This window comes from Schistocerca americana, chromosome 3 (genome assembly GCF_021461395.2).
Source record: "Schistocerca americana isolate TAMUIC-IGC-003095 chromosome 3, iqSchAmer2.1, whole genome shotgun sequence".
NCBI classification, from domain to species: Eukaryota; Metazoa; Arthropoda; class Insecta; order Orthoptera; family Acrididae; genus Schistocerca; species Schistocerca americana.
The window spans coordinates 326,627,741-326,641,390 of record NC_060121.1 but is presented as its reverse complement, the minus strand read 5'-3'; the positions used below and the strand labels follow the sequence as shown (position 1 = coordinate 326,641,390).

Genomic DNA, 13,650 nt, shown 5'->3' with positions numbered 1-13,650 from the left:
ACCAGTAGGTTTAATGAACTGCTTTTATGAGTAAATATGTTTTCTGAAAACCAGTTACCTGAGCACTCATGTTTGTAGTGCTGATTATGTATCACTGTGAAAATTATTTTACTTTTAGAACTTCATCTTCTTGTGGCCTTTGCACTACTCATTTGTGTAATGTTAGGATGTGTTTTGTTGATTAATGTTAGCATATATTAAGCAAGAACCTGACATTGAAGGAACAAATCTGACACATTATCCTTTCCTATGTGGCAAACAAAGTAGCTGCTAATTCCAAGCACATTGCTATGTTAAACAGGGAGGGGAAAAAGATAGCACATCTCAGTACATGCACTAAAGAACTTCATGCATTTTTCATAAACCATGCTTCTCAACACATACTAGTATGTGAGCACACTTCTGACATGACTATTCCATGGCACTCAGTATGTCTTAGGATAACATTAGGCTCAGATTTTTGTGGAATGTGCCAATATACAGAGTTAAACAGAGGTGTAGCCATCTAATTTACAACAAATATGCAATCTAGTAGACCTGCTATGCCAAAAACATGAGTAAAATTTGGTCATTTCTTTTGAGCTGTATAATTTGGTATAAGTAGGGGATAGTTTTACTAAGCTAAATACTTGTAATCTATACTGATGGCTACAAAAGAGTAATTGTGGATCTGAGAATATTTCACATATTTCACTTTATTTTCTGGAAGATGTAATTTGTTCCCAAAAGATATTACTGTTGAAAATTGAAAAACAGTGGGCATGCTTAGCTATTTGAAGGCCCCTAAAAATTTCAAGGTCATCAAGCAACTAGTAGCTCCTCTTTGTAGGTTGTTAGTGCAGGTATGACTGATAAGTGCATTTTTCTAGTGGGTAGGCTTTTTTATGTTCATTAGGTACAAAACCTTTTGATTGGGTCATTGTAAGTATGGTATGCATTAGATCATTTTCTCTGTAGAAGCCTTAAATTATTTCTTCCTTACTTACCGCCCTCTGCCGCATCTTTATGCTAACCATGTCTAAAATGTGCGTGAGGTGTTTGAGTCTAAGTATTTCTGCTCTGGAAGTTGCTTAGGAGACAAATCACTTGCAAAGAATGTTTGCCTAAGATTTTTATTTGTATGAAATCAATAAAACAGAATTCTGTACATCACTTATTAGGTGGAGAAAGTTATTGTTATGACTTAATATGTCACTCCTTTCATTGTCACACCAAGGTTGGTTGATGAATAGTGCAAATCAATTTTAGTATTATGTAATTATAAAAGTTACAGTTTACAAACTGCAACTGTTCACAACAAACTTTGTAATGGAGTAAACAGTCTGTGACACTAATTGCCTTTAGTGCAGGATTCTAAAATGTTCCACAAATTTTCAACATGTGCAATTCAGCAAACAGTGTGATAGAGGAATCAGGTAGTATTTTGGAATATCCTTAGTACCACTTTTCCATTTAAAGATAAAATTTACACCCACACGGATTGCAACTCTGTATTCTGCAGTCACTAAAGAAACTGCTGTACTATATATTTTATTTTGTTATCTGACAGTCGGAAAAGACTTATATTTTTCTTTCAACTAAGCACTTATGATTTTGAAAGTAAAGTTTTGAACTAAGATAAGTCATAACCCACTTCAGTGGAGCAGTAAATAAAGCCTTATTCAGAGGAAAACAAAATGCATTTGTATCTGAAAATTATCCAAATAGTCTTATTTCTGTTATTTATTTTTGTAAATAAACATTTCCACATAAAAAGCCAGATGTCCTGGCGCATCAATCAAGAATGTGCCAATTTAAAGCCACATACCTATATGCACAACTGCTGCTGCTACTACAGGTGACTTTTGTGCTCTTAGTAGCTGCTTTTGAGACCACACAAAAGTCAGTCTGCAAGAAAATGTTATAGCTACATTCTTGGAGAGTAGTTCCCACAGAGTCAGTCAGTCCATTTGCATACAGCACAGTTCAATATTGTGAGCTGCTCGATAATTTTATTCCCCTTGAGACTCTAGTGAGATAATCCCATCCCTAGTGTTAAACACAATCTTCCACCATTTAACAGAATGGCCTCTTCTATATTTATTTTTATTTTCTGATCTTTGAAGTATGCTTATGTACTATCTGCTGTTTTATGTATTCCTGTCACAGTATTTAACAAATATTTTTAAAAAGACTTATTTTTTCATAAAAGTATATCTAATGAGATACATTCAACAATTTTTTTAGGCTTTGGATGTTGTTGGGAAAGCAGGGACACCAAAATCAATCACCAGAGGTCAGACACACACGACTCCAGTTCTACTTGGCGTAGGTGAGCGTGCCGAATTGACATCTGAAGAGTACATACCGCTTTCACCAGTAATGGAAGGCTTTGTTATATTACGCAAAAATCCAGATTTTGAATTTACTAACTGAAAATAATTAAGTATGTATAAAAGCCACACATATATTCTTAATGTTTGTAGTAGAATAGGACATTTAAAATGCTTATTTTAGTGAAATACTTCGATATTGTGTAAAGTTTTCAAGAAAGGGCTAATTCATAGCTCTTTTTTTGTATTTGAGTAAATGTATTCATCAAATGAGTCTCCATGAAGAATGATTTCAAAGACAGGTCAGTAAATAAGACACTATTGCTTGTTTCCATTTTAAGAGAAGTGATTTTTATTTTTTTTTACCCAGGAGCTATACAATTGTCCTTCATGAAACATGAACAGTGTAACAGATTTCATTGCTGTTGATCACATACTTTTCTTTATATAATGGTAAACCTCAAACTGTTATACTCTAACTGATCAGTCTTAAGTAAATACTTCAGAATAAGCAACCAACAATACGTAACATTGTTGTCTGTGTAATTTAATTATTTCTTGAAAGAAGCCAGCTTCTTTATTTCATCTTCAGTTGTGGCTTCTTTGTGCTGTTTGAGATCTGCATTGCCAGCTGTGATGCCCCAGTCATCAGGGTGTGACATGGATGGGCAGTATGGGCGGCCTGACGCAGGTTTTATATTTTCCCAATAAGACCTCTGTGCTCTGTAAATGTATTGAAAATAATTTGTCATGATTAATGGATCTTCTATGTATTGTGAAAATAACAATTATTTGATCTAACTGCACCATTTAGTTCACATAAATAGTTTAAGGCTCTGCCTGTTCTGAAGTGATATGTGCACAAATTATGGTTAGGTTATACACATACTAATGACATTACTGGAGTATAATGTACAATAATAGCACGAGTACGTCTCAGAAAGTCGTTTTGGTGGAACACTAGATAGTGCCTGGTGTGCAATTTTTTGCAAGGTTTACTTTCCACTTTATTACATATTACAAGTATATTACTTATGTGAAATAAATATGGATTGCCACTGACATCTGTAATGATAGACAACTTTCAGAGATTATGTGAAGCCTTTCAAGATAAATACCTAATATGTGCAGCTGTAACTCAAGAAGAGGAAGGAAGAGTTTTGGTGAATTTCAAGCATTAACAAATTTCATCATAGGTCTTTACCAAGTTTATAATTAGGATGTTTGCACTTCCCTATGGTTCAGCGAACAGATTTGTTCACTCCAGTAAGGCACTGTGTTGCACCACCAACAAGTACTGAAATTTTGTTGCCACATATGGCAGTAACTGTCTACTGTCACTGTCTGACAAAGTCCCGTACCACCTCCACAAAATTTTACCATGCAGTACATGGAATAATCGGAAAGTATAAATAAGAATGAAGACCAAGAACTAAGTATTTGCATTAAGAAGTGTGTGAGACAAGGATTCAGTCTTTTGTCCATACTGTTCAACCTGTATGTCAAAGAAGCAGTGACTGAAATAAAATGTTATGGATTTGGGATGAATTCATGGTGAAAGTGCAATTGTAAGATTTGCTGATGTGAGACTCAGTGAAAGGGAAGAACTATGGCAGGACTTTTTGGAGGGAGTTCATAGTCTGATGAGCACACACCATACATTGATAGGAGACCAGTGAAATATCAAAGTATTGAGGATTAGCAGAAATGAAGTTAATGAAAAACTTCAACATTTGAGTCACAGAGTAGACCAAGTGAAGAAATTATGCCTTGAAAGCAAAGTACCACATGGTGAACCAAGCAAGGACATATAAACAGACTAGGATAGCCAGAAAGGCATTCCTCGACAAAGGAAGTGTAATAGTATGGAAACATCATCCTACATTGGAGGAATCCTACATTGTTTGCAACACAGAATTGTATGAAAGTGAATCATGAACTGTGGGGCAACCAAAAGGAAAAGTGAAATGTAGTGCTACATAAGGATACTGAAAATTAAGTTGTCTGACAAGGTAAAAACTGAGGCTCTCCAGAGAGAATAGTGAGAAAAGGAACATGCTGATCACAAACAAGAGGAGGCAGCTAGATGATAGGACATCAGAGTCACTTCCTTCGTACCACAGGGAGCCATAGGGATGAAAACTTTTGGGTGTTTGAATCAGTGATGATATAAGAATGCTAAATTGTGGGAACATGTTCAGTTGGGAACTTTTTTTATTTTTGTTTGTGGTTTTAGGGCGCAAAACTTCTATGGTCATTAGCACCCAGCCCGTGACGTAGGAAACGGGAAAAAAATGAAATTTAATATCAGCAGCAATGGGAACAAAGTCACAAAATTTGAGAAACTAAAGGCTGAAGGAATGCTTAAAAATCCACTATAGAAATGGGTTTGTTGTCCCCAAAAAAGCTTCAAATGACTGACTGCATTTCACTGTCACTAATAAACTGTAGAACGCGGTCAGCTGAGCGCGTGTCATCTGCTAAAATCGACGATAGATCAGGCGATAGCTGTAGACGGGAGCGTAACGGATTAAAATAGGGGCATTCAATTAAAAGGTGTCTGACCGTCCACAGCTGAGAGCAGTGGGGACAGAGTGGGGGAGGAGCACCGCTTAAAAGATGTCGATGACTAAAAAGACAGTGCCCTATCCGGAGTCTAGCTAAAATTACCTCCTCCCAACGACGCGTTCGGGAGGAAGAGGTCCAAGCGCAAGGAAGGGCTTTCACTTCCCACAATTTATTATGGGGAAGTGTTGACCAATGCGCATGCCATAAACGAGCAACTTGGCGACATAAACCGCTCCGTAGATCGGTAAACGGAAGAGACTGAATGGCTGGCCGAGGAAGAGAGACTGCAGCCTTGGCCGCTATATCTGCCACCTCATTCCCACAGATACCAGCGTGTCCCGGGAGCCAGAGGAACGCCACTGAGACGCCCCCCAGGTGGAGCAAGCGCAGACAGTCCTGAATCCGGTGGATCAGAGGGTGCACAGGGTAAAGAGCTTGGAGACTTAGGAGAGAGCTGAGAGAATCTGAGCAGATTACGTACTGTATCCGCTGATGGCGGCAGATGTAGTGGACAGCCTGGAGAACAGCGTAAAGCTCCGCAGTATAAACCGAACACTGGTCGGGAAGCCGAAAGTGATTTGGGGTGTCGCCAACAATATAGGCACTCCCTACACCTAACGATGTTTTCGAGCCGTCGGTGTAAATAAATATGGCTTCCGTCATTTGTGCACATAGAGCAGCGAATGCCCGACGGTAAACAAGTGTAGGGGTACCATCCTTGGGAAATTGACATAGGTCTCTGAGCAAGTCGATCCGGGGACGGAGCCAAGGCGGTGCTGTACCCCAAGTTGTCAAGAAGGTTTTAGGAAAGCGGAAGGAAAGAGAATGGAGCAGTTGACGGAAGCGGACTCCCGGGGGTAGTAGGGAGGAGGAGCGGCCTGCATACCCGACATCAAAGGAGGCGTCGAAAAAAAGGTCGTGGGCTGGATTAGCAGGCATGGAAGACAGATGGCTAGCATAACGACTCAGAAGGACTGCCCACCGATTGGACAGCGGAGGTTCAGCAGTCTCAGCATAAAGGCTTTCCACAGGGCTGGTGTAAAAAGCTCCAGACACTAAACGTAATCCACGGTGGTGGATAGAGTCGAGACGCCGAAGAATAGACGGCCGAGCAGAGTAGACTATGCTTCCATAATCCAATTTCGAGCGCACTAAGGTGCGATAGAGGCGGAGAAGGACCACTCGGTCCGCTCCCCAGGAGGTACCATTCAGGACACGGAGGGTGTTAAGGGAACGCAGACAGCGAGCCGAAAGATAGGAAACGTGGGAGGACCAGCACAGTTTTCTGTCAAACGTAAGACCCAAGAATTTAGCGACGTCGGGAAACGGAAGGTTGACAGGACCTAGATGTAAGGAGGGCGGAAGAAACTCCTTACGTCGCCAAAAATTAACACAAACGGTCTTACTGGGTGAGAAACGGAAGCCGGTTTCGATGCTCCACGAGTGGAGGCGATCGAGACATCCTTGAAGACGTCTTTCAAGAAGGCTGGTCCGTTGAGAGCTGTAGTAGACCGCAAAATCATCCACAAAGAGGGAGCCCGAGACATCAGGAAGGAGACAATCCATAATTGGATTAATGGCAATGGCAAACAGTACAACACTCAGCACGGAGCCCTGGGGTACCCCGTTTTCTTGGGAGAAAGTACGGGAGAGAGTAGTGTTCACCCGCACCCTAAATGTGCGCTCTGCCATAAATTCGCGAAGAAAAAGGGGCAGCCGGCCTCGAAAGCCCCAAGAGAACAGTGTGCGGAGGATGCCTGTCCTCCAACAGGTATCGTATGCTCTCTCCAGATCAAAAAATATTGCTACCGTTTGGCGTTTCCGGAGAAAATTGTTCATGATATAAGTGGAGAGAGCAACAAGATGGTCAACAGCAGAACGATGCTTTCAGAATCCGCATTGGGCTGGTGTTAAAAGACTGCGGGATTCCAGCCACCAAGCTAAACAGTAATTCACCATACGCTCCAAAACCTTACAGACACTACTCGTGAGAGAAATGGGGCGATAGCTAGAGGGGAGATGTTTGTCCTTTCCAGGTTTCGGAATGGGAACGACAATAGCTTCCCGCCATCGCCTGGGAAAGGTACTGTCGGTCCAAATTCGATTATAAAGGCGAAGGAGGTAACGCAGGCTATGGGTTGATAAATGCAGCAACATTTGGACATGGATACCATCCGGTCCTGGGGCGGAGGAGCGAGAAGAAAAGAGGGCATGTCGGAGTTCCCGCATGGAGAAAACAGTATTGTAGCTTTCGTGATTTTGAGAGGAGAAAGCAAGATGTCGCACTTCCGCTGCACGTTTCTTTGGGAGAAACGCTGGCGGGTAATTTGAAGAGCTCGAAATCTCAGCAAAGTGCTGACCCAATGAGTTAGAAATGGCGACGGGGTCCACTAAGGTATCATGCGCGACAGTGAGCCCAGAGACCGGGGAGAAACTAGGCGCGCCCGAGAACCGTCGAAGCCGACTCCAAACTTCCGAGGAGGGAGTGAAGTTGTTAAATGAGCTAATAAAGAATTTCCAGCTTGCCTTCTTGCTATCGCGGATGACGCGACGGCATCGCGCACGGAGCTGCTTATATCGGATACAGTTGGCCAAAGTTGGATGGTGACGGAAAATGCGAAGAGCACGTCGCCGCTCACGTATTGCGTCATGGCATGCCTCGTTCCACCAAGGAACTGGGGGGCGCCGGGGCAATTCGGAGGTGCGTGGTATTGAACATTCCGCAGCTGTGAGAATAACGTCGGTAACATGTGTGACCTCATCGTCGACGCTGGGAAAGCGACGGTCATCGAATGTCGCTAGAGACGAAAAAAGTGTCCAATCGGCTTGGGCAAACTTCCAGCGTCGCGGGCGCATATATGGCAGTGGAGGCTGCAGTCTAAGGACACATGGAAAGTGGTCACTCGAGTGTGTATCATCAAGGGCGAACCATTCGAAGCGCCGAGCTAGCGGAACAGTACCGACCGCAAGGTCCAAATGAGATAAATTTGTCGTGGAGGCAGACAAAAATGTGGGGACCCCAGTGTTGAGGCAGACTAGATCCACTTGGTGGAAGACGTCTAGCAATAGTGAGCCACGTGGATAAGGATGTGGAGATCCCCAAAGCGGGTGGTGGGCATTGAAGTCCCCAACCAGCAAATAGGGGGGTGGAAGCTGACCAAGAAGATGAAGGAGATCAGCTCGTGCCATTGGTGTGGACGATGGAATGTATACCGTACAAAGAGAGAACGTGTATCCAGAAAGGGAAAGACGGACGGCGACAGCTTGGAAGGAACTGTTTAAGGGGATTGGGTGATAATGGAGAGTATCATGGAGAGTATCATGGAGCAGAATCATGAGTCCTCCATGGGCTGGAGTGCCTTCAACAGAGGGGAGGTCATATCGGACGGACTGAAAATGAGGGAGAACAAAGCGGTCATGGGGACGCAGCTTTGTTTCCTGAAGACAGAAGATGACGGGCGAGTAGGATCGTAAAAGGATTGACAATTCATCCCGATTGGCTCTAATGCCGCGGATATTCCAGTGGATAATGGACATAGGGTGAACAGAAAATGGAGGAACGTGACCAAAGGTGCTGTCAACTCAACGACTGCTCAGAGCTTGCGACCGACAGCATGGAATGGCATTCAGTCGAAGGCAGAAGATCCTGATCCATAGGTTGGTCAGGAGCAGCTCCTGCCACCAACGATCGGCCAGTTGACCGGCCACCAGCAGTGCGCCTCGGCGACACGGAAGATGGCCGAGGGCGATTTCCACCAGGTGGTGCTGTAGATGGGACACGCCTTGGCGGAGAAGGAGAGGAACTGTGTTTCTTCGTAGCCTTCTTGGAAGTATGATGTTTAGATGAAGGAGGAACTGATGGTTGTGAAGTTGCGGTACGTAAAAACTCTTCACGAGAATGCTCTTATTTCGAAGACTTGGCGTCTGACTTTTGGGCCCGAGATTTAGCAGAACCCGACGAAGGGTGAGCCATAGAGTGGGCAGGCGAAAGTGGTGAGGTTGAACGGGCGATCTTTGCGCTGGCCGATCTGACGACCGTGGTACTAAAGGTGAAGTCGCAAGTCTGCGTGGCCGCCTCCTTTGTTGGCGGAGGAGAAGCAACGACAGTGCTGTATTTTCCTTTCTGAGGCACGGTGGGCTGTCGACTGGCGAGTAACTTTCGAGCAGCAAAGGTCGACACCTTTTCCTTCACTCTTGTTTCCTGGATGAGCTTTTCGTCCTTAAAAACGGGGCAATCTCGAGAGGAAGCAGCGTGGTCACCCATACAGTTGATGCAGTGAGGGGATGGAGGTGGACAAGCACCCTCATGGGTATCCTTGCCACACGTAACACATTTGGCCGGATTGGAACAGGACTGGCTGGTGTGATTGAACCGCTGACATCGATAGCAACGCGTAGGCTTTGTGACATAAGGGCGAACGGAAATTATCTCATAGCCTGCTTTGATTTTTGATGGGAGTTGAACTTTGTCAAATGTCAAGAAGACAGTGCGGGTTGGAATGATGTTCGAGTCAACCATTTTTGTAACCCGATGAACAGCGGTGACGCCCTGGTCAGACAGGTAGTGCTGAATTTCTTCGTCAGACAATCCATCGAGGGAGCGTGTATAAACGACTCCACGCAAGGAATTTAAGGTGCAGTGCGGTTCCACCCGGACAGGGAAGGTGTGGAGCAGAGAAGTACGCAGCAATTTTTGAGCCTGGAGGGCACTGTGTGTTTCTAACAACAGGGTACCATTCCGTAATCTGGAACAAGACTTTACAGGACCCGCAATTGCGTCGACACCTTTCTGAATAATGAAAGGGTTGACCGTAGAAAAGTCGTGACCTTCATCAGACCGAGAAACAACAAGGAACTGTGGCAACGATGGAAGAACCGTCTGTGGCTGAGACTCAGTGAACTTACGTTTGTGAGCAGACATAGTGGAAGGTGAGGAAACCATTGCGGAAGAATCCCCCATGATTACCGGCGTCTCCGATGGCGCGCTCCTCCCTTGTGAGGGCCCTCACCGAGGGCACACCCGCCTTAGGTGATTGTTCACACCTCTGGTCACACCTCCCGACAAATGGACGGAGGGACCGATCGGCACTTTCGGAAGGTATCAGCTCGGGTAATCACCCCTCCCTGGGCCTGGCCGTTACCAGGGGGTACGTACATGTCCTACCTGTCTACCCGGGGCGGGGAATTACGCGTTACCCCGTCACCGGCTACGCATGGAAGTGCGTGGGTCGGCCTTCAGACACGCACAGGGAAAAAAAAAGAGAAAGGGAAAGGGAAAGGGAAGAAGAGGGGGTCTCAAACGCCGCAGCGGAGAAAAGGGCAAGGAGAAGAGGGAAGGAAAAGAGAAGGACAGAGGAAGGACAAGGACTTGCAAGTGTAGAAAGCAAGGAATGTGGAACAGTTTCAAGCGTCCGTCTCCGGACGTAGGCATAAACCATACTCCCAGAGGGGGAGAAAGGGAAGGAAAGAGCCAGAGGTGAGGGGGGTGGGCGAAGATGGGGGACGGGGAGGGATGCAGAAAGGGAAGGGGAGGTATGCAGCCCGGAAAGGAAGGAGGGCCACATTAGCTCGGGGTCCCGTGCTCGCTACGCACGTGTCCACAAAAGAGTTGTGGACCCCCTGGGGGGAGTTGGGAACCTGTAAACTATTTCCATTTGTTGTGAACTGTGGAAGGGAAACTGTAAAAATATTACAGCAGCATGTGTGACATGAAGACATGCAGTACACTGATATCCAGGTGCACAAAAAAATTTTCTGTTCTTAAAATTTTCAGATGTGACAAGTGTTGGTGAATAGAAACTGTAAAGTAGTAAAAGTATGCATTGTCACTTAAGGCTTAACACTCAAATTAACTCGGTCTACAATGCTTTTGGGTTAGTTTATGTAAACCAGCAAAATTACTAATATTAGACGGTCACTAGTTTCATGAAATACAGTAATTCACATATCTTACACCTCTGACAGTCTTGGAGAATTCTTGATATCTGTGTCAACTTTCTGGATGCAGTAGGCTTTCACAGTTTTTATAACTGTATAGAAAGTGTTGTCTGGTTAAGTTAAAAAAAAAAAAAGAAAAATGGCTCTGAGCACTATGGGACTCAATTGCTGTGGTCATTAGTCCCCTAAAACTTAGAACTACTTAAACCTAACTAACCTAAGGACATCACACACATCCATGCCCGAGGCAGGATTCGAACCGGCGACCGTAGCAGTCGCATGGTTCCGGACTGCACGCCTAGAACCGCGAGACCACTGCGGCCGGCGGTTAAGTTTCAGTTTCATATCAAATATTCTGTTGAACATAATTTGTGTGTCAAAAATATAAAAACAATTTGAAGCCACTGCCAAATGAAAACCCCTGAATTCAAAATTGTAGAATCATCTTACCTGGCTCTAACCCATGGCTTTGTGTGCATCATCAAACCACCTCCCCATAAATCATGTTTTTCAGTGGCCTTTGACTGTTTACCACGCTCCTCAATAAGTTCTTCTGAAATTGCCCTGTAAATGAAAAATGTATATTTAACACCATCTGAATGTAACTTTTTGTGCATATATCCATATAAATTAACACTAAAAAGTCAACAGATTATTTTCCCTAGTCGTGGCTTGAGCACAGTGTTAAATTTCTGCTGTGTTAAAGCCAGATGTACATCATACAAATAAAAAGGACTATTTCACTGTAGGCAAGGAGAGAGTAAAGAGGTGATTCATTCAGTATAATTTAAAATGTATCTCAAATTTGAGCTACCAATCTCTGAAGAATGTGTATTATATTACTATTTTATGTAGGAAACTGCAAAGGTCCTGTGCAGTATTTGTCTACAGGTGTCAGATGTAAATAAGGACAAAACAAATGTAACACGATTGGTTGGAGTCCAGGTTGTGAAAATGCATGAGACAATTGCACACAGCAGTTTATGGAAACTAATGAGTCAGTTGTCAAGGTACTGTGTGTGAGCAATCCAGCTGGACCACATGAAATCATGATGTACATCTTTACTGACTTCAAACCATCTGCACATAGTGACATCTTGTTTGCAATTTTAGTGGTAACACCTGTGGTCTATTGCTCATTGCTGTCTAATTAATGAAATATTGCTATGAAAGGAGTGTCACAGTTAAAAATAACATCAATAAAGGGTAAGCTAGCAATTTTAGTACAGTGTTTTATAGCTCTTTTACTAGAAAATGATACCATTGTTGCAATACTCTGATGGTTAACTTCACTGCAAATATTAGCAAGCTTGCTTACATGGAGTCTGCAGAGCAAGTGTATCATACTAAAAGTTGATTCTAGATTCCGATTACAAATTGTTACAGCTTATGGAGGGAGACCAGTAGTTTGAGTTTGGATTAGAATGTTTGTCTGGACTGTATTCTTCCCATTAAAGGGGAAACTTTGGCTGCTTACCTAAATATTTCACATTGTGAAATTCTCTGCATTTACTAGAAGCAAGTGTGCTTATGTTCTTGTGTCCAGGAAATTTCTCACGTTTTTCAGCCCAGTATTAGGCCATATCAATGTTTTCCTGTCGAGCCGAAGGTCATCAACAGTACCTCTGGTGTAGTTGGGCCATTGCGAAAGATATCCCATTCCCTGGGCTTCATTACATTTGCATTTGTTGTCCACGTCATCTTTAAGAGCCCGTTTAGTTAGATTTGTTTTGACTGATGTTACATGCATTCTGATGCAATTCAGTGTTCTCCACATCTTCCAGCTAGATGTATTGTCACTTTACATCTCTTGGGAGGCATAGTGGTCCTTCAGGGGCTGATGTAGCTGATCACTAAGGAATCTTGTGGGATTTAAGTCTCCCAGTTCTGCATAAAGCACCGTGTACAGGGTGCCACTCGTTAAGAATCTGTTTAAATTTTTGTGTATGCTTTTGTGTATGCTTGTGTAAAGTACTTCGGGATTTATGATCTTAGAATCTGAACACACTATATAGTTTCCAAAGTGGGGTGGGTTTCATGCATTCTGTTAGCCTGCGTATGTCATTTAGGCACATACAGACTTTTTGACATGTGCAAATCTGGACCATATGTGGCATGCATATTCCTCCTAGGAAAGTAAGGTGCTTGGGCAGATGTTCTTAATATAGTTGGTTTCCCTGCTCCTTTACTATTCACTTTTTTTCACAAGCTGTTTATAGTGACAATCTTTTGGTGAGTCTTCTCACAGTGATATTTGAATGTCAGTGATGTGTCGAGCATGACATCCAGATATGTTGCTTTGTGTGTTCCAGGTTGCTGCCATTCCAGGTGACATTCATTTTTCTGTTTGCCTGTTTTGAGTTTGAAGTAGGATTCTTACATTTTAAGGTTGTCAGGTGAAAAGTCATTCATTTAATGTGTCTTCTGGCCTTTGTGTCAAATTCTTTCTTCAAAGTTATTTAGACCCTATAAGGGCTTGGGTGAGTTAGTGTCACCAGAAGAGGTTGGTCATTTATGGTGGAGGATGCTAAGTTCACCCAACCTGGATATGACGTGACGTCATTATGACGTATACACGCTTTAGTCGATTAACGCACCTATCGACTCTTACGAACGTTCGAGATTCTGAACTGTTGTCAGCTAGTGGTTTGTTTTGACACGTGCGATTCTGAAAACAGCTCAGTGTGGCAGCGTATATGTATTTCGCCAAAATAAAAGAGCTGGATATTAATAGAAATATTCCTGACCGTGGCCTTGAAAACACCACGTAAAAAAGTGAAGTCTTCTTATGTCCCGACCAGATTAGATTGTGTGATTGTTGTATTGAATGCTT

The 13,650-nt window shown here is 43.3% G+C and overlaps 2 protein-coding genes across 2 annotated transcripts in view; one reads left to right on the top strand and one right to left on the bottom strand.

Moving 5' to 3' along the window:
• The window catches only part of LOC124606058 (26S proteasome non-ATPase regulatory subunit 2-like), a 206,139-nt gene extending 203,724 nt beyond the window's left edge, over positions 1-2,415 (top strand). The window contains exon 17 of the mRNA XM_047138020.1: positions 2,227-2,415. Within this exon, the coding sequence (XP_046993976.1) occupies positions 2,227-2,415 (189 nt within the window). The remainder of the gene's footprint in view (positions 1-2,226) is intronic.
• A 225-nt stretch (positions 2,416-2,640) lies between these two features.
• The window catches only part of LOC124607284 (betaine--homocysteine S-methyltransferase 1-like), a 67,854-nt gene continuing 56,844 nt past the window's right edge, over positions 2,641-13,650 (bottom strand). Inside the window, exons 8-9 of the mRNA XM_047139565.1 lie at positions 11,268-11,381; positions 2,641-3,035 (exon numbers count right to left, since the gene is read on the bottom strand). Of these exons, the coding sequence (XP_046995521.1) occupies positions 2,864-3,035; positions 11,268-11,381 (286 nt within the window). The 3' untranslated portion in view covers positions 2,641-2,863. The remainder of the gene's footprint in view (positions 3,036-11,267; positions 11,382-13,650) is intronic.